At 50.8% G+C, this 23137-nt stretch overlaps 2 protein-coding genes across 4 annotated transcripts in view; both read left to right on the forward strand.

The window, feature by feature from the left end:
* Nucleotides 1-1390: 1390 nt before the first annotated feature.
* On the forward strand, nucleotides 1391-4721 carry LOC143766890 (uncharacterized). Its single transcript, XM_077254896.1, has 5 exons — nucleotides 1391-1824; nucleotides 1905-1979; nucleotides 2299-2494; nucleotides 2648-2810; nucleotides 3560-4721. Exons 1-5 carry the CDS (start codon nucleotides 1621-1623, stop codon nucleotides 4572-4574), a joined length of 1653 nt encoding a protein of 550 aa, XP_077111011.1. The 5' UTR covers nucleotides 1391-1620; the 3' UTR covers nucleotides 4575-4721.
* Nucleotides 4722-8370: 3649 nt separating this feature from the next.
* Nucleotides 8371-23137, forward strand: part of LOC143766943 (mothers against decapentaplegic homolog 4-like) — a 76814-nt gene continuing 62047 nt past the window's right edge. Inside the window, exons 1-5 of one of the 3 annotated variants that reach the window (XM_077254969.1) lie at nucleotides 8371-9622; nucleotides 12802-13050; nucleotides 14059-14233; nucleotides 14317-14337; nucleotides 14443-14664. In XM_077254969.1, the coding sequence (XP_077111084.1) occupies nucleotides 12814-13050; nucleotides 14059-14233; nucleotides 14317-14337; nucleotides 14443-14664 (655 nt within the window). In that variant the 5' untranslated portion in view covers nucleotides 8371-9622; nucleotides 12802-12813. The remainder of the gene's footprint in view (nucleotides 9623-12801; nucleotides 13051-14058; nucleotides 14234-14316; nucleotides 14338-14442; nucleotides 14665-23137) is intronic. The other 2 variants (XM_077254962.1, XM_077254977.1) reach the window with 2 other exon arrangements.

A 23137-nucleotide genomic window follows, 5' to 3' on the forward strand; every position in this document is an offset into this window, starting at 1 on the left:
GCATGTCCGGTTATGCAGAGCCGTGGGCATCTTTTAACGCATAGTGGAGATGAGATTTCTTGAAATCCCCTCCACTATGCTGTAATATCTGGCTGCTGTGGGTTTGACGCTGAGATGTACGCAGTGTCATATCCACAGCGTTTACTGACCATGGAAACATACCCTTAGGCTACGTTCACATTTGCGGTGTGCGCCGCAGCGTCGCCGCCGCAACGCACCGCATGCGTCGTGCGGCCCTATCTTTAACATTGGGGCCGCATGGCGCCGCATGTACATGCGTTGTCATGCGTTGTGGTGCGTCGTACGCCGCATGCGGCGTTAGGGCGCACCTGCCAGGGCGCGGCCAACACAACATGTTGCATTTTTTTGGCGGCGCAGACTTTTTTAAAAACGCATGCGTCGTGTTTGCGTCGTGTTTGCGTCGTCAATGCGCCTTTTTTCCCATTGACTTGCATTGACAACGCAGACGACGCAAGTACTTGCGTCGTGATGCGTTGTACGACGCATGCGTTTTTCTTTCAAAAATGCAAAACATTGTCTAGACTTTGTCTAGACACTTAAAAAAAGCACTATATATATAAAAAAAGGGGGGGGGGTTTGCCATTGTCTTTCACAAGGCTATTCACACAACACACAGAGAAGACACTGAGAGGAGCAACCTGCTTTCCAAACCTGTAAGTATATATTTCTCTTTGCATAATTTTTTTTCTGTGTTTTATTTCTTGTTTTTGATTTAATTTGTGCAATGTTTGCTCTGTGATATTGTACGGTTATGGCACTGTAGGTTGTTATTGAATACTAACATTTTTTTTTAATGTGTTTCTGATATATGCTGGCGTTTCTTGTGTGCGGCCTTGCTGGGTTTGGATTGGTTTTGGATTTATTTTTGGTTGTTCTTGTGTCATGCGGATGTTCAATGCCTTTTTTTTGTAAGATTTTTTATTGTAAAATTTGTGGTGCATGTCTTTTTCTGGCTTCTATTGTTGGGGTAACCGTATGGCGTTTTCTAGGCTCATGTCTTGCTGTGTTTTATTATGCTGTTGGCATTTTTTTTTCTTTCCTTGAGTGTCTTTTCTTGCTGGTGGGGGGCTACATTTATGATGTTTCATTTGTATTGTATTGTTCCGTGCTGCTATATGCCATTATATGTTTAATTGTATTATGGTTACGTCGTTTTCTGTATGGCTTCCATATATATATCTCCTGTATTGAATGTTTCCATAGCCAATTGTGTAGTTAATTTTTTTTTTTTTTTTTTTTTTTTTTGGGCCCTTTTTTTAAAATTTCTTGTGTTTTCTTTTCTATTTGACTATGGTTTTTCTTTTGGTTGCTGTATATTGTAACAGCGGTTGTCCTGTAATGTTTATTGCTTATTATCTAGAATGGTATTTATCGCCTTCTCCAGATGTATTTCTGTGGTAGATGTCACCAGATGGTGTTGTTTTGGATCATGTCTTGTTGCTATTGTAAAGTATTGCGTGCAGTTTGCTATTTCATTGTGCCTTTTTTTTCCCTGTACAGTTTTTTTATATTTAAAAATTTGGACATTGGTGTCTTTTTTTGGTAAAATTTTTTTGGGTCTATTCTTGTAGTTTCTTCTATTGTATTCTCTTGCAATGTATGGCGTTGTGGTGTCGCTTTTTCAGTTTGCATTGTCCTATCAGTCAACAGTCAATTGTGGTTGTTTTAATTTTTTATGCCGATTTTATTGTATGTGTTAGATTTGGATGTGATTTTTTGCTCATTTTTTCATTGCAGAGCAAACTTGCAAGAATGACGAGTGAGTCAGAGTCTGAACATAGGCAATCGGCGAGGGGGAGTGCGGTGAGTAATTATGTCCAGTTGCTTACTATTCGCTGCCATTTGTAGCATTGTCACTAATTTTTGTATACATTTTTTTACAGGCTTCTTCAAGTGAGGGGGAAGGCACACAGCGGGAGCAGGGAGATCGGTGCCAAGATGGGTCGTCAGGCCGGCAAGTGAGTATTTTTTTTTTTTTTTTTATCTTTTTTTTGGAGTAGCATCCTGCTGGGAGGAACATTAGGAGCAACCTGGTTTCACTAGGGCTGTTTACTAAGCTTAATTACATATAGCTTTTCAGGGCAGCAAGTATTTGGGGGAAGGTAACATACAGTTGAACTCCCTGCACAAAAACATTCAAAAATACAGGTGTAGAAACCATCAATATAGATACATCAAATGGCAAAGGATAGGGCAAAGGTACAAATCATGCCACGTGCTGATGATGGTTGTTTATATTTGCCTATTTGTAACCTTTTTGTTTTCTATTTTTTCTAGGTTTCACAACGGGACCACAGGGAGTGTATTGATGTGGAGCTCCTGATCTCCAGCATCCAGGAGCGTGGCCCGTTGTGGGACAGCCGTGACCCTCGGCACATGGACCAGGTGGTGTCGAGGCGTTTGTGGGCAGAGGTGGCAAAGTCGCTGTGGGATGGCTTTGACAGTGCCTCAGCGAAGGACAAAGGCACCTTTAGTGAGTATTGCTGAGACGCTGCTATGACCCATCTTGCCAGGATAAACACAACCGTGTGTGATGCTATCAACGCCTAAACTTTGCATCACACACGGTTGTTTTATCCTTTTAAAATGCGACATATGTAACCTTTTTTTTTCTTTGCATTCACAGTGAAAAAGTTGAGGACCAGATGGCGATCCATAAAGGACCGTTTCAATAAGGGGCTCCGTGCAGAGGAGGAGCAATCGAGGAGTGGTGCTGCTGCGGCCAAGTCGGTTCCATATAAATACAACCGCCAATTACAGTTCCTAAGACCAATCCTTGGCCGCCGACAGTAAGTATTTTGTCCACATACCATATTGCACATTGTACATTGCCCAGACACATAACATATTGCACAGCCACATAGTACATTGACCAGCCACGTACATTGTGCATCCACACACATAGTATATTTACAGGCCACTATATCGCAGCCACATAGTACACGTTCTAGCCACGTATCCACATAGTACATTTCCCAGGCACATAGTGTATTGGCCATCAATGTAGTCAGCGTAGCATATTGGCCATCCACGGTAATTTTTTTAGGTTAAGCAAGAGTCCTTGTAGTTCCTGACAGGTTCCGTTCTGAGTCAGTGTAGTTCTGATCGCAGGAATAATGATGACGTCTCGATCACATGATCCTAACGTCATGGACATTCCTGCGATCAGATCAGCAAAGTCTGGTTTTTATTTTTTTTTAATTCTTTTATAGACCTTAAATTTTATATTATTTTTGCAACATAGCCAGCATCTTGAAATTAGTTTTTCACACAATAATTTTTTAAAAATATGACAGGGGTATGCATTGCCTTTGGCAGAGGGAATGTACAGTCATTTTCTGCCGTCGGTATGTCCATGATTGTTATCGTGAGCCCTAATGGTCAGCTGGCGATAACAATCAGCAATTTATTATAGGCCACACAGACTGAGAGACAGGGGATTGTAATGTTTTGATGTGTCATGTAATTTTTTTGACAGGAGTTGGCGTATGTGATAGGTTATTAATTGAAGATTAATTTTTTCATTATCTTTTCACAGGACACACAGCAGCACCCTCCAGCGAGCTCCCCCCTGTGAAGCGGAACTTCATGGATCGCCATCTGAGCCGTCACAGCCATCCCACAGCGACAGCAGGCCTGCACCACCATCATCTGGAGAACCGGCTGCCGGTACGTCAGGTTTTCCCCTGCCCGAGGCCTCTGGCGCACCTTCGTTCGGGTATTCCCGACAGCGCCAGCGGGCCTCGGACAGGTCAGTCATGCCTGAATTTTTGCACTTGGGCACGGTGTTCCAGAACGGTTTCAAGGCGTTGAGAGATGAAATGTCCAGTATGGGACGGCGCCTTGAAATCCTGGAAGCCGAGCTCTCAAATCCGGCAAAACATTTCTTCAGCACACTTGCTAAAGGCATGGTGGAAAACCTTACGCCGGAACTCCAGATTTCGGTGATGCAGGACTGCAACAATTCTTACGTGAGGGCTCTGCAGCAGTCTCGGGTCGCGCAGTCAGCGACACTGCCCGTAGTGCCGTCGCTGGCTAGCGTGACTCCGACTACTGCTGCAGAGTCACTCCAGCCCCCCCACCCTGGTCCAAGTGCCGGGCGACGCCACCACAGGCACCATACCAGTGTGCGGCCCACTCCTGCTCCTGCCAGGCCCTCATCCTCCCGTAGGAGTGCTTCTGGGGGAGATGCCGCAGAAGGCAGGAAAAGGAAAAAAAAGAGGAGGCACACAGACAAACACACAGAGGCACAGGTTCTGGCTGCTCCAGGACACACACCATCTCGTCGTGGCTCTAGCCACAGCAGGAGCAGCCAGGGCCAACCAAGCCAAAAACGAAGGCGGCTTGTGTTGCCTCCTCCCTCCTCTACTGACGAGGCGGTCTCCCTAGTGTACCCTGCGGGGGGTTTGGACCTGCCATCTAGCTTACTGGAGTATGGCGGCTCCTCCTCCTCCTCCTCCTCTACCACTCCCACTCCCAGGTCCAGAACGAGAAGCTACCGGTCACCGGTGGTAGCGGATGTTGATCCCCCCTCGGCTGTTGAAACCCCATAATTTTCTTTTCCCTTTTTTTTCTGTTTCCCCTCAATAAAAATTTAATTTTTTGTATACAATATTTGGTCTTCTTTTCAAGTACACTGCTCGGTAATTCACTCCGTGCGTCGTTTATTTGTGCTTCAAACACCTCATATATGCAATGTCAGACAGTATTTTTGGATTTTTTAATTTGACCGTTTCTTTGGGTGTCTTTCATTGCTGTATGAGGTGTTTCCAAACACTAAAGTGTATGAGTTGTTTTCAAAGAAAAAGGGTATGTGTCCACGCTCAGGATTGCATCCGGATTTGGTCCGGATTTTAATTCAATATTTGTAGCCAAAACCAGGCGTGGGTAATAAATACAGCAGTGGAGCATATGTTTCTATTCTACTTTTCCTAATTGTTCCACTCCTGGTTTTGGCTTACAAATATTGATGAAAAAACCTGAGCAATTCAGGATGCAATCCTGAACGTGGACACATACTGTAAAGGTACCTTCACACTTAACAATGCTGCAGCAAAACAGACAACGATGCAATTCACTGCAGCATCGCTATTTGGGAGCTGGAGAGCGGTCTGTGTGACCGCTCTCCAGCGACCAACGATGCCGAGGTCCCCGGGTAACCATGTTAAACATCGGGTTGCTAAGCGCAGGGCGCACTTCCGATGTTTACCCTGGTTACCAGTGTAAAATGCAAAAAAAAAAAATATTCACAATCGCATCCCCCGGCGTCAGCTTCCCTGCACTGACTGAGTGACGTCCCTCACAGCAACGCTGTGCTGTGCATTCACTTTACGGCCGGCGCTCACTCAGTGCAGGAAGTGGACGCCAGGGGACGCGAAGATGAGTATATTTATTTTTATTTTTTAGTTTACAATTAACACTGGTAACCACGGTAAACATCGGGTTACTAAGCGCGACCATGCGCTTGGTAACCCGTTGTTTACCCTGGTTACCAGTGTAAAACATCGCTGGTATCGTTGATTTTGCTGTCAAACACAACGATACACGGCGATCTGACAAACAAATAAATATGGTATGGTATAAATTTTGTCTTGGAAGCAGGGTAGAAAACGTAAGAAAATTTTTTTATTAAAACACAACATTTTAAAAACAAAGGTTTACAAGTTTTTTAGATAAGGCACATTTACATTGGTGAACTATTTTTAGCATAGTCACACCAGAATACAGTCCAACAGTTTATTACACCATTGAATCTTGCCATGACAGACGGCCAACATCTGACACAAAATAGGCCGCAAAACGGTCCCTCATCTGCGCAATTTCCACGCTTGACCTCAGAGGATGATCATGGAAATTGGGCAATGGGTTGGCTATGGTTTCATCCAGATCAACGTTCAGTCTCTCTTTGGCCAGAATAAAATTGTGGAGAACCACACACGCCTTCACCACCTCATCCACTGTCTCAGTTTTCAGATTAATGGCGGATCCTAATATCCGCCATTTAGAGACAAGGATGCCAAAGGCGCACTCCACAGTCCTTCTGGCCCTGGACAGTCTGTAATTGAACACCCTTTTCGTGTGGTCCAAGCCCCGACTTGAGTAGGGTTTCAATAGGTTGGCAGACATTTGGAATGCCTCATCCCCAACCACAACAAATGGCATCGCAGGGCCTTCGGTGTGGGGAAGAGGTCGTGGCTGGGGGAAATTGAAATTGTTGCCATATAATTTTTGGCCCATATCAGACTCTTTGAATGTGCGCGAGTCATTTGACCGGCCAAAAGCACCAATGTCGACTGCCAGAAAACGGCAGTCCGCACCGGCAATTGCCATCAGCACAGTGGAAAAATATTTTTTGTAGTTATAGAAAAGGGATCCACTTTTCCCTGGCTTGGTAATACGAATGTGCTTGCCATCCACCGCGCCAATACAGTTTGGAAACGAACACACTTCCTCAAATTTCTCGGCGTTGGCCAACCAGATATCGCTTGTAGGGACGGGTAAAAATTCTTCCCGGAGGTTATCCCACAAAGCGCGGCAGGTCTCAGCAATAATTCCCGAGAGAGTGGAGACTCCAATCCGGAACTGAAATTGAAGGGATCGCAAGGTCTCTCCGGTAGCCAGGAAACTGCCAAGAAGATAAAGAAATTACATTAGTACATTGCAATTTATAAGGGTATGTCTCCACTGTCCGGAGACGCGGCGCTATCGTTGCAGCGGCGAAGCCGGTCGGCGATAAGCCCCGCCCCCTTCCTGGGACGCAATGGTGCCGGATGTGTACAGTACACATCCGGGATCATCGCACCCCTCGCCGTAGGGCCCTGTGATATACCTTGCGGGGACGCTGCGTCCCCGCAAGGTGTACGGACATGCTGTGTTCTGAAAAGACGCGCAGCATGTCCGGAGTCGCAGGGCCTCCGCGTGCGGGTTTCCACGCATAGTGGAGACGGGATTTCATAAAATCCCCTCCACTATGCTGGAACATCTGGACGCTGCTTGTTTGACGCTGCAGCGTCAAACAAGCTTACTGACCGTAGAAACACAGCCTAAAAGTACATTGACCATACCACCCCCAACAAAAATTAAGAAAAAAAAAAAAAAAAAAAAAGGGAAGATGTGAACGTAGCCGAACATATCTCAAGTCATTCAAACAGCTACGTACCGTAGAGTCACCAGCAGCCGCTCCTCTGCGGATATAGCTCTCCGGAGCTGAGTATCCTGCCTGCTGATGGCTCCTTCCACCCGACGCAGAAGATACCGGAAGCTCTCCTGAGACATCCTGGTGTACTCGAAATACTTCTCAAGGTTGTCATTCAGTTCGCCAAACAAGCTATGGTATGCTCCACGGCTCTCCCGGACTTCCAAGATAGGGTGTATCCAAAATCTGCGATGAATCCATCTCCGTTTTTCTCTTTCTCTTTGATGAGCACAGGCGACAGCATAGGCATGAGCCAAGGCTAAATCCATCTCCATATCCATGATAACACTGTCCAAGGGACGCTCCATCATGAATACCAGCAAATGGGAGGAATTCATGTCTGCCATGGTATATATACACAATTACATAAACACCAACCCTCTTCTAGCCATTGGTGGCCCATCTATTGTGTAGACACTTTTTTTTGTTGGTGGGATGAAGAATGACTCACTGCACAAAAAACGCATGCGGCGCAAAACGCTGCGTTTTTTGTTGGAAACGCAACTGCGTTTACAAAAAACGCTGCGTTTTGCGCCGCATGCGTTGAACGCATGCGGCGCAAAACGCAGCGTTGTGCATGCGTTGTGTTGCGTTTTTGTCTGCGTTGTGCGTTGCGGCGGCGACGCTGCGGCGCACACCGCAAATGTGAACGTAGCCTTAGTGCTTGGTGCACTGGACGTGAACGAGGCTGTAAGGCAGTCTCCTTCACGGCCATGTGCTGGCTTAAGGTATTTGAAGATGGGTGCCGGTAAGGGTCCACGTTCCACCATTTTCACTACACTTTGCACTTTCAAATCTAAGATGAGGTCAAAGTCGTTCTGTAACGGGCAGATCACTCCACATCCGCACCTCCATCACTCACCACGTGGCCCACGCTCTACATCAGTCCAAAACTACACCTCCCAGCATGCCGTGCGCGCTGCAACAGCCGAGCAGCTGCTCCAGACACAACACGCGCCGGCTCCGCCCCACAGGAAACGAGGAAAGTAAACAAGCGCAGAGAGCACCTGCGAGAGATGAGCTCAGCCATTGGATGGAGGGACGGGGTTGTCTTAGAAGACGCGCTCTGATTGGTGGCTGCAGCCGAGGAAGCTCCTGACGTCATCACCGGCTTCTCCTATTGTTATAAATAACGGAGCGAAAACAAGTTCTGAAGAGGAAAGGGTCAGAAACCAAGGGTCTGTGGGAGCAGAAAAGGTGTAGAACCCGCTGGTCTGTGGGGGCAGAAAAGGTGTAGAACCCGAGGGTCTGTGGGGGCAGAAACCAAGGAGCTGTGGGAGCAGAAAAGGGGCAGAAACCAAGGGGCTGCGGGAGCAGAAAAGGGACAGAAACCGAGGGTCTGTGGGCAGAAACCAAGGAGCTGTGGGAGCAGAAAAGGGACAGAAACCGAGGGTCTGTGGGTCAGAAAAGGTGTAGAAACCGAGGGTCTGTGGCAGCAGAAACCAAGGAGCTGTGGGAGCAGAAAAGGGGCAGAAACCAAGGGGCTGCGGGAGCAGAAAAGGGACAGAAACCGAGGGGTCTGTGGGCAGAAACCAAGGAGCTGCGGGAGCAGAAAAGGGACAGAAACCAAGGAGCTGCGGGAGCAGAAAAGGGACAGAAACCGAGGGTCTGTGGGTCAGAAAAGGTGTAGAAACCGAGGGTCTTTGGGGACAGAAACCGAGGAGGTGCGGGAGGAGAAAAGGGGCAGAAACTGAGGGTCTGTAGAGGCAGAAAAGGTGCAGAAACACCGAGGGTCTGTGGGGGCAGAAACCGAGGAGCTGCGGGAGCAGAAAAGGGGCAGAAAGCGAGGGTCTGTGGAGGCAGAAAAGGTGTAGAAACCGAGGGTCTGTGGGGGCAGAAAAGGTGTAGAAACCGAGGGTCTGTGGGGGAGAAACTGAGGAGCTGCGGGAGCAGAAAAGGGGCAGAAAGCGAGGGTCTGTGGGGGCAGAAAAGGTGTAGAAACCGAGGGTCTGTGGGGGCAGAAAAGGTGTAGAAACCGAGGGTCTGTGGGGGAGAAACCGAGGAGCTGCGGGAGCAGAAAATGGGCAGAAATTGAGGGTCACTGGCGGCAGAAAAGGTGTAGAAACCGAGTGCCTTTGGGGGCAGAATCCGAGGAGCTGCGGGAGGAGAAAAGGAGCAGAAAACGAGGAGCTGCATGAGCAGAAAAGGGGCAGAAAACGAGGAGCTGCTAGGGGCAGAAATCAAAGAGTTGGGGATGCAGGGGAACGGGGCAAGAAGGTGGCAGCTACAGAGGGTACGATACTGATGTAGATCGTCACTGATCTGGAGAAGAGTCAGACTTGCAGGGGCGCAAGATAGCAGCAGTAAGTGAGGTCACAGCACAGAGGACTTCAGCACTGATTGCGGGTGACATCAGTAGTGGACGATGACCTGGGACCCCTACAACACCAACTAAATCTGTCACACGTAAGTATAATGTATGTGTGATAAACCAGTGCCTCCCGCCACCAAACTACATGTCTGTACCCCCGACTAGCCAGACCCCCACATCTGTGCAATGTCTGCAGTCCCGACCCCACATCTGTGTCCATCAACTTACCCAAGCCCTCCCTCTGTAGCCCAAGCCCTACTTCTGTGCCCCCTTTGCAGCCAAGGCCCCAGGCCCGTGACCCCCCCCCCCCCCCCAGGCCCCACATCTGTGCCCCCCCCCGTGCAGTCCAGGCCCCACGGCTGTGCCCCCCCCCCCCCCCCCCCGTGCAGTCCAGGCCCCATGGCTGTGCCATCCCCCCCCCCCCCCCGTGCAGTCCAGGCCCCACGGGGGTCTCCCCCCCCCCCCCCCCCCCCCCTTGGAAATCCAGGCCCCACAGTTGTGCCCCCCCCCCCGTGCAGTCCAGGCCCCACGGCTGTGCCCCCCCTTCGTGCAGGCAGTCCGGGCCCCACGGCTGTGCCCCCCCTTCTGCAGCCCAGGCCTCACGCCTGTGCCCCTCAACTCACCTGAGCCAACACCTGTGCCACTGTACAATTCTAACTCTATGCTTGTGCTCCCTCTGCAGTCCCATCCCCACATCTGTGCACCCTCTACAGTCCCAACCCCACGTCTTTGCCCCATCTACAGTCTTGACCCCCACATCTGTGACCATCAACTCACCTAGCCCACGCCTGTGCCCCCTCTACAGTGCCGAGCTCACTTCTGTGCATCTTCTACAGTCCATACCCCCACCTCTGTGCCCCCCATATAGTCCGGACCCCGCGTCTGTGCCCTGTGTATAGTTCTGACCTCACATCTGTGCACGCTCTATAGTCCCGATCCCACATCTTTGCCCTCTGTACAGTCCATACGCCTCTTTGACCCTTGAACAGTCCCGTCCCCATGTCTGTGCCGTATCTAGTCCTGACCTCCCGTTTATGCATCCTCTACAGTCCCAACCTCACTTCTGTGCCCAACAACTCGCCTGAACCTACATCTGTGCCCCATCTAGTCTCGAACCCACGTCTGTACACCTTCTACAGTCCTGACCCCATGTCTGTGCCCGTCAATTCACCCGAGCCCAAATCTGTGTCCCATCTACTGTCCTGACTCAAATTCTGTGCTGCCTTTACAGTTTCAAGTCCACATCTGTGCCCCATCTTCAGTCCTGATCCCACGTCTGCATCCTCTACAATCCCAACTCACATGTGTGCCACCCATACAGTCACAAACCCCGAGTCTGTGCCTCATCTACAGTCTCGACCCCCTTTGTGTGCACCATCTGCCATCCCGAAAAACCTCCCACCCCCGGTGTGTGTGTGTGTGTGTGTGCACCCTCTGCCGTCCCGACCCTCGGTGTGTTTGCACCCTCTTCCGTCCCGACCCCTGGTGTGTGTGTGTGTGTGTGCACCCTCTGCTGTCCCGAAAAACCTCCCCCCACCCCCGGTGTGTGTTTGTGCACCTTCTGCCGTCCCGACCCCTGGTGTGTGTGCGCACCCTCTGCTGTCCCGAAAAACCTCCCCCCACCCCCGGTGTGCGTGCGTGTGTGTGTGTGTGTGTGTGCACCCTCTGCCGTCCCGACCCCCGGTGTGTGTGCACCCTCTGCCGTCCCGACCCCCGGTGTGTGTGCACCCTCTGCCGTCCTGACCCCCGGTGTGTGTACACCCTCTGCCGTTCCGACTCCACCCCCGGTGTGTACACCCTCTGCCGTTCCGACTCCACCCCCGATATGAGTGCACCCTCTGCCTTTCCGACCCCACCCCCAGTGTATGCACCCCAAACACACCAGACCCCATATCTGTGCCCCCTCTATAGTCTTGACCCCAAGTCTGTGCACTTTTTATCCTAACCCATATCTGTGTCCTGACCCAGTCAAGCTCACATCTAATCCCCACCAGACCACATGCTTATGCACCCCCAAACTCGCCCAAACCCACATGTGTCCTCTGTTACTCACCCAAGACCATGTCTGTGTTCTCACAGCCCACCCAAGTCCACATCTGTGTCCTACTCTGCAGTCAAGACACGGTGTATATAAGGGAGCCCTTTACTTTCCTAAACCCACGTTGGGGCACTTTTGACACGATACCATTGCTGGACCCTTTAACTGATTAGACCCTATGTCAGCCAGAATTAGTGAAGCGATTGAAAAGAGTGGCCCCATAAAGATCATGAATACCCTTAGTATACGACCAACAGCAGAACTCATGGGACCAGCGGCCTCCATTGAAGTGACCGCCTTAAGCCGGAAACTATGATACAGATTGTGTCATGTGGCCCCTCTTCCCACCATCTGAATGGCTAAGAGTGAGGGGCGGTGCTTGTGACCACCTAGGGGGAGCGCCCTTTAGGCCAGAGTCCTCTAGTTTGAAGTGTCCCATCCGTTACCCCCATTGTTACAGGTGAGAGTGCAATCACTACCCAGACACCTTGCCTCCTGTCACTGAAGGGTTAAGTACCCCTCCAGAGACGATTGCACCTGGGGGCAGTTAAGGCCGGTAACATAGCAGTGTGCTGGCACCAGCAGCCGCATGTAAGACCCCAGGAATGGCGTTATTGGGTCTGGATCTGGAAGTGAGATTGTCTCCTACCTCCACCAGGTGCTGCACTGGTCTATGTGGGGAAGAACTCTTCAAAAGGGTGAGCCATCGCTTTATAGTGTGTGGATGTGTCTAGGCATGCTGGGAGTTATAGTGCTGCTAAAGATGGACACCGCTACTTTAAGAATTTGCAGCAAGCATAAGCTTTAAGGGACAGTACATTAAAAAGTGCCCCCTCTACAAGGTGGGAGAGGGGTGACATCTCTGTGCGTGTCGCGTATGGTCCTCGTCCGCTGTATTCCTGGGACCCCCGCCTCCACATCTCTGCAAGGAGAAAACTTGTATTAAAAATAATAAGAGGGAGGGGATCCTGTGCATGGACAGTGCCTTAGCTCTGTGTGTGGTAAGCCTCGCATGCTGTAGACATACATTGTCACTCCTGTGACTAGACGAGTGGGTGACCTGTAGGACTACAGCGCTCAGCATGCTCTGCTGCTGGTTGCAGTAGTCTCTCCCTGGTCTGCTGGTGACTCACCGTAGAGTCAGGCGGTGAGAGCATTTCTCTGCTGCTGTGCGATGTTTCTGCTTCGCGGCTGCTCTATACTCATTCTCACCCACCCTCCATCCATCTCTTGCAGGCGATCCCTGCCATGTCACTCACCCCCCCAAACAGCAACGACGCCTGCCTCAGCATCGTGCACAGTCTAATGTGCCACCGGCAAGGAGGAGATAATGAGGGCTTCGCCAAGCGCGCCATCGAGAGTCTGGTCAAGAAGCTCAAGGAGAAGAAAGATGAGCTGGACTCCCTCATCACCGCCATTACAACCAATGGAGTGCACCCCAGCAAGTGCGTGACCATCCAACGAACCCTGGATGGCAGGTTGCAGGTACTGGGGGGTCCTGGACCTATTTTTCTGGATGGAGAGGGAGAGAGGCTCTTCTCTGCTGTGTCTCCTGAGCCCTCTCCTGCAGTCAGGTGCACTCTTTGAAGGTCTCCTTACAACATTACTTTCGCCTCACTTTCTTTTTTTTTTTTTTTTTCTTTCTCTTCTTGCTTTTTCTTTCTGTCATCTAAAACTCTCTCTTACTAACTTTAGATATTTGGCTCTCTTTCTTTTGCTCTTGCTCATTCTTTTCCTCGCATTCGTTTGCACTTGCTCTCTTTTGTGCTTTCTCATTCTGTCGCTCGCTTTGTTTTGCGCTCGCTCACTTTGTTTTGCGCTCGCTCGCTTTGTTTTGCGCTCGCTCGCTTTGTTTTGCGCTCGCTCGCTTTGTTTTGCGCTCGCTCGCTTTGTTTTGCGCTCGCTCGCTTTGTTTTGCGCTCGCTCTTTGGCTCACTTTCTTTTGTGCGTGCTTGCTTTCTTTTGCTTGCTCACTCATTTGCTCTTGATCATTCTTTTTGTTCTTTATTTTGCACTTCCGTGCTCTCTTTTACTCACACTTGATTAGTTTTCTCTTTACTTTTTTATTTTTTGCTCTTCTTACTTTCTGCCTTCCTTCCCTCCTGCTCCTGGTTTTGCAGCCTCTCCACTTGATGTAGTGATGAGTCACTGTCTGGCAGGATGGAAGGGGGTGGATGTTTTGTCTGCACTGAGTCCTCCAGGGAGCAGAGTGTGAGAGGAGTGCTGAATGGAGCTGCGCTTCCATGGCTCATATAAACAGGACTATGTGGAGCAGCGGTGGTATGCCCACATTCCTGGACTGGGGTGCTCTGTCCTCTGTGGGGATTCCTGTCGCTCTCCAGTGTTATATTAACCCTTTGTCATTCACGATCAGTGGTGACATCACTGAGAATGCCTCCCATTCATCACTAGAGATCAGTGGTGACATAACTGAAAATGCCTCCTATCCCTGGACATGGCCTTCCTGGTGATGGTTTTTGCTCTCTTCCATAGGTGGCGGGCAGGAAAGGATTCCCGCATGTGATCTATGCCCGGCTGTGGCGCTGGCCTGACTTGCACAAGAACGAGCTGAAACATGTGAAGTTCTGCCAATACGCGTTTGACCTGAAGTATGACAGCGTGTGTGTGAACCCGTACCACTATGAGCGGGTGGTGTCCCCGGGCATCGGTGAGTGTGGGCGTCATGTGGCGCTGATGAGGCTCTTGTGTTATGGGATACTTACTAACCAGTGTGATGTTCTTGTGTTACAGGGCTAAGTATCCAGAGTTCCGGTGGGTTCCATGTTTACTGTTTTCTTATTCCCCATACTCGAGCCTCCCCGCTGACTGTTTCCTCATTTACATTTTTACATTACCTTTTTTTTTTTTTTCTACAAGGCACCCCTTGTCGGACGGTGAAGGAGGAATTTTCAAATGACTGTGAGATGGATATTCCATCTTGTCACTCAACGTTACAAGAGCTTCAGCCGTCCATAAACCATTCTGCCCTACCTCAGATGCCGCCTGACACTTACCGACCAGCTCTTCCCCCTCTAACATTGCCCAAAAGCCCACAGACAACTGTTGGCATGTACACTAATATACCCATATCACCCTCCGGTAAGTGTTAGCTTGAGAACCTAAACTTCTGTGATTATAGTTTTATAGTGATCAGTACTACACCCAGATCACCAGGATATAGAGCAGAGATCACCAGGATATAGAGCAGTGATATATTACTGGTGAGAGGTGTATAGTGAAAGTGACGGATCATACAGGGGAAGGGGTGTGTCGACTTCACTCACCTCTTGGGAGGGGAGAGAATGACCCAGAGGGGATTTGCTCTCTGGCGCCACCACTTTTCCCAGGTCAGTCAGGAAACTGCACCGAGGGCTAATAGTCGCCGGAGAGGCTTCCCTTATAGGTACGAGTTAATGAGGAGCTCCCAGTGAGAGGGGATATGTCACCTGTCCAGGCTAGGGATATATATATATGTAAACGCCCCATCGGTCAGAGTTCCTCACTAACACAGTATGGTATGCGACTACCAGTTCCTCGTCGGATATAAGCCCCGTCCAACAACAGGCTTATATTAGGTCAGAAACCAACCCCGGGTAGCATATAATAACCAACCGAGCGTGGGGATTCGTGAATCGAGATAAGAGCAGCCCAAGATTAAATTTTATATTTAATTGCCAAAAGGCGCACTAGAAAGCTACAGGTATATGATATCAATTAGATATAATTTCGCCATATCTCACACCACCCCCCTTTAGAGGGCGCTAGGGGGGGCATCACATTCCTGTGTTCCCCGAGTGCACTCCCGCAATGTCTTCTTTCCGGGATAACCCGTTAGCATTACCGCGGTCATGGACCCTTTTGTGGCGTATGGAAAAGTGGTACTGCTGGAGCGCCAGGCTCCACACAGCAACCTCCCATTTGTCCGGGAGACTGTATAACCAGCTGAGGGGGTCGTGGTCCATCTCCATGATGATGGGATGCCCGTGCAAATATGGCTGCAGATGCTGCAGGGCCCACGCAATTGTCAGGCACTGCTTTTCCATTGTGGCATAGGCCACCTCTCTCGGCCCTAGCTTCCTGCTCAGGTACAGAGCGGGATGCACCTGGCCCACGGAGTTGATCTGGCTGAGCAACCTCATCGAGGCCAAAGTCACTGGCATCTGTCTGTACTACAAACGGCCGCGCAAAGTCAGCGGCTTGTAGTACTGTTGAACTGGAGAGAGCGGTCTTGAGCACCTGAAAAGCGGTTTCACAGGTGACTAACCAGTCTACTGCGAGAGGCAGCTTTTTCTTGGTGAGGTCCGACAGGGGCCCAACGGTCCCCAGAAGGACATCACTTGTTTCTTCGTCCTGGGTGTGGGCCAGGATGCGATGGCATCCACTTTCCCGAGTTCTGGCTTCAGAACGCCTACCCGGTGACCCAGGTAGAGGACCTCGCTCATGCCTAGCTGTCACTTTTCCGGCTTGATGGTCAAACCTGCCCGGTAGATCTGCCTAAGCACCTGCGTTAGATGCTGTAGGTGATCTTCCCATGTGGGACTGAAGATGGCAATATCATCCAGGTATGCAGCTGCGTACCCTTAAAGTCCCTGGAGCAGCGTGTTGACCATCCGCTGAAATGAAAGTGGCAGGGGCATTCTTCATGCTGAATGGCATCACTGTGGACTCGTACAGTCCAAACAGGGTGATGAAGGCCGAGCACTCCCGGGCCTCGAGGGTCAGAGGGACCTGCAAATGTCCCCGGCTCAGATCCATGATGGTCAGGTACTTAGCCCTGGCTAACTGATCGAGCAAGTCATCGATGCGTGGCATAGGGATCGCATCGATGTCCGTGACAGCATTGACACCCCCCCCTTTAGTCCACGCAGAACCTGGTTGTTCATTCCTTTTTTGGGGATGAGGACTACGGGCGATGCCCACGTGCTGTTGGATGCCTGCATCACCCCCAGCTTCAGCATCTCGTCAATCTCCTGGCGCATCTGCTGCGTGCGCGCACCTCGATGGAGACCCGATATGCTGACCACCGAATCAGGGGGGTGATCCCCAGTGGCCAAGTGATGGACAGCCAACTCGGTCCTTCCGGGAAGGCTGCTAAACAGCTCCCGGAAGGGGTTTAGTGTAACCGCCAGCTGGGGACCGTTGGACTCTCGGAGAGCTGGAGGATAACCTCTACGTCCGCAATGGATCCGCCTACCTTGGCCTGGGTGAGCAGATCCAGGAGGGTTTCTGCCTCCCCTTCATCGGGAAGGTTGCTCACAGGATGGGCACAGGTCTCCCGCTCATGATGCGCCTTCATCATGTTCACGTGGAAGGCCTTCCACGGGCATGGTGAAGGGTGACCAGGTACTTGACATCATTGAGCTGTTGGTGCACGAGGTATGGGCCCTCACAGGCTGCCTGATTGTCCTGTGGTACGGGGACCAGTACCCACACTTTGACCCACCTGGTAGGTCCTTTCACAAGCATTCTGGTCAGCCTGCGCCATATTGTCCTGCACCAGCCGTTGTCCCGGAAGTGCACAACGTATTCAATGACCGACACTCCAAGGGTGGCCAAGTCTCCTTCCCATGCCACTTTCACCAGAAGAAGGGGCCCTCGTACACGCCGCCCATACAGGAGCTCGAAGGGGGTGAACCACGTTGAGGCCTGTGGAGCCTCCCGGTAGGCAAATGGTAGGTGTGGGAGGTACTGCTCCCAGTCGCTCCCGTGGGAATCGACCAACATCTTAAGCATCTGCTTGAGGGTGCCATTGAACCACTTGCACAGACCATTACCCTGCGTATGGTATGGGCTGGCCACCAGATGTTGCATTTGTATTTGCTTACAAAGGGACTCCATCCATCTGTGAAATGAACTGGGTCCTTCAGTCGGTGAGCATTTCCTGGGAAAATCCCACTTGGGAGAAAATCTACAGTAAGGCGCTGGCCGTCTTGTCGGCCCGAATGGACGACAAGGCTACTGCTTCTGGGTGGCATAATCTACTACCGTCAGTATGAAGCATTTCTCAAAGCGGCTGGGAACGGACAGTGGTCCGATGAGATCCACAGCCACCCTCCAGAAAGGCTCTTAAATGATGGGCAATGGCACCAGTGGGGCATTGGGGTGCCGCCCCGCCTTCCACACTCTGACAGGTGTCACACGAATGGCAGTGGGCAGCCACTTTGGCTCCCATTTTAGGCCACTAGAAATGCTGGGCTAGCCTGGCCTTGGGCTTAGTGATCCATAAGTGTCCGGCCATCGGAACCATATGTGCAATCCTCAACTCCGCCTGGAATGGATAGGGTACCACTAAATGTCAGTCCCTATGCCATGCCTCTGGTGACTCTTGCTGAACCGACATCCAGTTCAGCAGTCTCTGGTCCCAGACCACCTGCCCAAGGTCTGAGTCTGTGAAAGGCTGTGCCGCCTGCTCCTTAAGAGCTTTCAGGCTGTAGTCGGCTTCCAACGCTGCCTGAAACCCCTGACTAAACGTGGCCAGAATAGACGAAACTGTCACGTCTTCTGTCAGTTGCCTGGGACCAGTCTCCTTTGCTCCCTCTGACTCAGCCGCCACTTGGTTGGAAGGGGGAAGGCCATCGGATCTCCTTGGGCTCCAGCACTCCCACTCCTGGTGACAGCGGACACAATCGCTGTACCCCTGGGTAGTGCCTGCCTCCCCTGGGCTTCCACACAAGTTGCCGAGTCAGGTGGACCAACCTGGTCTCCTGGCATCCTGGGGGTGGGAACCTCCTGCCTTGGGGCCTTACCTGGAAGCTCCATATCTCCTGTGACAGCCTCAACCCCATTGGTACGTTCCTCCCAGCAGTCTGGACTCCTCGAAGGGTCCTACAATCCCTGTGGCAGCCCCTCCCACTAACTCTGTTTCTGGCCTTGCAGCTACCTGCCCCCTACCTGTACCTTCAGAGCACAGGGTCTCCTCACTCCTGGGGGCATTCTCACACCTTCCTGTGTCCTCTGTCTTTGTCTCATCTTCGTGCGCTGCATGTGTCCTGTCAGCACAGGAGTGACTCTCAGATCCCACCTCCCCCCTTAACGCAGGAGGCACAGGCAATACATTTACAACATTACTAGCAGTAGACAAAGTCAGGACACAGCAAGGGATCAGAACTTGGTGTCTCAGTAGCCACATACTGTGACACTAGCCACCCCAAATTTGTCCCAAGTAAAACATTTGCGGGAATATTCGTCGACACTCCCACCTCCCTCATTACCCTCCCGGTGCCCCAGTCCAAAAAAAAACCTTGACGACGGGCAGTGCCGGTTCGAAGTCTCCAATCCCGGAGACGGCACATGTATCAAATCCTGGGGGAACACCATCTCAGGCCGCACGAGGGTCATCTCGGCCCTGGTGTCCCACAGTCCTGGAAATTGTCACGGGACCTCCCACCACCTCCACCCACACACATGACAGGGGACTGTTTTGGGAGTGAGGGGCCTTGGGGTGCTAGGGACACATGGTGCTGAAGTGTCTGGGTTGCTTGCAGAGGTGACATCTCCTGGGTTCTACCCCTGGCCTGGGGAGGAGAGCAGTGGGGGCGCCCCTTGTATTCTAGGGGCTGTGGAAACGGGCAAGATGAATCTTACCCCCTCTCCAGGTGCTGTGGGCGGCCCACTTGGCTTCAGGGGCCCGGTTATTGGCATAGTCATCTGCCAGGGAGGCTGTAGCAGTGGCCCCCTTTGGTTTCCGGTCACGGAAGTACTGCTGGAGGTCCTCTGGGCCGTTCCACAAGAATTGCTCCATGACAAACTCCTCCTGGATCTCCTGGCCAGTGGTGATCTCCAGACCCTTGGTCCAGTGCTCTGCAGGTCACAGGAGAAGCCCGCGTGTAGTCGGCCCAGGTGTCCTTGGGGCCTTTTTGCAGGCTCGGACTTTGGCAGTCTTGTGCTCCGTAGGTGGTAGGAAACCCTGCTGAGAAAACTCCAGCTGAAGCTGGCTGTCTCTGCAGCTTCACGGTGTTACACCTCCTCGCGCTCCCACTCTGCTTGGTGCTCTGCCGCATCCCGATCTGCCTGGCACTCTGCCGCTTTCAGGAGGGCTGTGGAGGCTTCCTCGTGCCTTGCCTCGAGACTGGTCAGGGCAGCTTGATAGAGGGCCTCCGACCTGAGCTGTCCAGGTAGAAGGGCAGTAGGAGGACATTCTCTTGCGACAGGGTAGGGCATTGGCGGCAAGTCGCTTGGGGAGCCCAGGCGGGACCCCCACCCACCACCACCTTGTCTGAACCAGTACCGTCATTCTCAGCATTATGGATAGCTCCCCGGCCATCATTCTTATCCGGCTTTCAGTGCCTGCAGCCAGCCTTTTCAGCCCTCGGTCATGGACACGGCAGCAACCCGAGCACACACACGCCTAAAGTACTTCCACTCGGACTGTCTAGTGCTGAGCTGATCTTAGGACCCCAGCAGCTAAAGCTACTGCTGTTAGTTCTTAGTGTCTGGGAGTAGGGGTCCCACACACACTGTTATCTCAATCCCATCACTGCCAACAATCTGTGATGGATCGTACAGGGGAAAGGGTATGTTGACTTCATTCACCTCTGAGGTGGGGAGAGAATGACCCAGCAGGGATCGGCTTTCTGGCGCCATCACTTACCCCAGGTCAGTCAGGGAACTGCACGAGTGCAAATAGTCGCCGGAGAGGGTTCCCTTATAGATACGAGTTATTGAGGAGCTCCCAGTGAGGGGGGAATATATATCACTGGTCCAGGCGGTTGATATATAAATATATGTAAACCTCCCGGCTGTCACTGTCAAAAGTTCTTCACTAACAGAGTACTGTATGCTGCCACCAGTTCTTCATTAGATATAAGCCCCATCCGACAGCAGGCTTATATCAAGTCAGAAACCAGCCCTGGGTAGTGTATAATCAACTGAGCGTGCAGATGTGGGGATTAGACTAATTTTAAATTTAATCGCTGAGATGCTGCTCCTTCTCACACAATGCGCCAACCCCTGGGCTATGCAACCTCTCCTCCCAGATCTGAGAGCATGGTTTTCCGGCCAGAACTGTGGATGACCATAACTCTCCATCCCATGCTCTAAATAGGATGGCGGCCATGCCACTGGGTTCTGCTGGATTTTATCTGTGCATGGAGACCAAATACGGCTACCGTATTAATATCTGGTAGCTATGCTTTATAACTCAATAACACAGCGTTCTAGAGGTGGCTGCATGATATCTGCTTGTGGGGAAAGGAATGCAGATAACTATTTTGTGCTTGGCTAGGTTCAGAGATATTGCATTCTTTTATTATAGGTCATTTTCTAGATTAAGGCTGTGTGCACACGTAGCAGATTTTTTGCGTTTTTTTCACGGTTTTTCGCTATAAAACCGCGAAAAAACGCTAACATTAAGCATCCTATGTAACAGAATGCAATCCGCATTTTTTGTGCACATGCTGCATTTTTTTCCTGAGCAGAATCGCAATCCAGAAAAAAACGCAGCATGTTCATTAAAATTGCGGAATCGCGGCGATTCTGCACACATAGGAGTGCATTGATCTGCTTACTTCCCGCACGGGGCTGTGCACACCATGCGGGAAGTAAGCAGATCAAGTGCGGTTGGTACCCAGGGTGGAGGAGAGGAGACTCTCCTCCACGGACTGGGCACCATATAAGTGGTAAAAAAAAAAAAAATTAAAATTAAAATAGCGATATACTCACCTTCGGGCGGCCCGACCTCCTCAACGGCTTCTGTGGTGTGTGTGAAGGACCTGCGATGACGTCACGGTCACATGACCGCGGGTCACGTGACCGCTACGTCAATGGAAGGTCCTGAACACACAGCATTAGGAACGGACGCCGCTGAGGTGAGTATAGCCTTTTTTTTTTTTTTTTTTTTTTTTTTTTTAATTATTTTTAACATTCTACCTTTTACTATAGATGCTGCATCTATAGTAAAAAGTTGGTCACACTTGTCAAACATTATGTTTGACAAGTGTGACCAACCTGTCAAACAGTTTTCCAAGCGATGCTACAGATCGCTTGGGAAACGCTAGCATTCTGCAAGCTAATTATGCTTGCAAAACGCTAGTTTTCTGCGGGTATATGCATGCAAATTCTGCATGCGATATACCCGCGGCAGGAGGCGCAGAATTGCCGCGGAAATTTCCGCGGCAATTCTGCTACGTGTGCACATAGCCTAAGGGTACCGTCACACTAAGCGACGCTGCAGCGATAGCGACAGCGATGCCGATCGCTGCAGCGTCGCTGTGTGGTCGCTGGAGAGCTGTCACACAGACCGCTCTCCAGCGACCAACGATGCCGAGGTCCCCGGGTAACCAGGGTAAACATCGGGTTGCTAAGCGCAGGGCCGCGCTTAGTAACCCGATGTTTACCCTGGTTACCAGTGTAAAATGTAAGTACATACTTACATGCGTCCCCCGGCGTCCGCTTCCTGTAATGACTGAGCGCCGGCAGTAGCAGGGCACAGCGGTGACGTCACCGCTGTGCTGTGCTTTCACTTTCAATTTGCGGCGCTCAGTCAGTGTGGGAAGCGGACGCCGGGGGACGCATGTGAGTATGTAGTGTTTGTTTTTTTTTTTACATTTTACGCTGGTAACCAGGGTAAACATCGGGTTACTAAGCGCGGCCCTGCGCTTAGTAACCCGATGTTTACCCTGGTTACCAGCGTAAAATGTCGCTGGTATGGTTGCTTTTGCTGTCATACACGGCGACCTAGCGACCAAATAAAGTGCAGACCTTCTAGCAGCGACAAGCAATTTCACAGCGGGATCCAGATCGCTGCTGCGTGTCAAATACAGCGATATCGCTACCTAGGACGCTGCAACGTCACAGATCGCTGGCGACGTTGCTTAGTGTGACGGTACCTTTAGTATCTCAGAGCCTTGTGCTGTTGGGATATGTGGTGCCAATATGTCTGCGTTTCAGCCTGAATCCAACAAAGGAAGCCATGCCTATGTCTTTTGCCCCTCCCCCCGGGGATCATTTCAAAGGCCTTTTTGCTCCAGCTAATTAAAAAGACCATTGGTCTGCTCTGTCCAAGGAAGTGCCTTCCCTGGATAATGAGGTCTCATTGTTTGATGTGTATTTGACTTCCCTTTTGGCCTTGGGAAATTCCAAAGGTGGGGGCTGAGTTTGTGAGAAAGTATTTTGGGCCCAGCTGTATCTGATAGGGGATTCCATCAGATATCAATTAGATATCTTTTTCCCATATCTCACAGTGATCAGTACTACACCCAGATCACCAGCATATAGAGTTCTGATATATTACTTGTGAGAGGTGTATAGTGATCAATACTTCATCCAGATCACCAGTATATAGAGCGGTGATACAGTGGGTACAGAAAGTATTCAGGCGCCTTTTAATTTTTCACTCTTTGTTTCATTGCAGCCATTTGGTAAATTCAAAAATTCTTTTTTTTTTTTTTTCTCATTAACCCCTTTCTGGCATTGGACGTACTATTTCGTCCATGTGACCTGGGACTTACACTTTTCCGTCCATGGGAAGTATCATTACCGATCGGCCGCTCACATGGGGGGTGTGCGGCTGATCGGGGATGGGTGTCGGCTGATTCTCACAGCTGACACCCGACACTTTAACCCCCGGTACACT

Source organism: Ranitomeya variabilis, chromosome 1 (genome assembly GCF_051348905.1).
Source record: "Ranitomeya variabilis isolate aRanVar5 chromosome 1, aRanVar5.hap1, whole genome shotgun sequence".
Classification (NCBI taxonomy): domain Eukaryota; kingdom Metazoa; phylum Chordata; class Amphibia; order Anura; family Dendrobatidae; genus Ranitomeya; species Ranitomeya variabilis.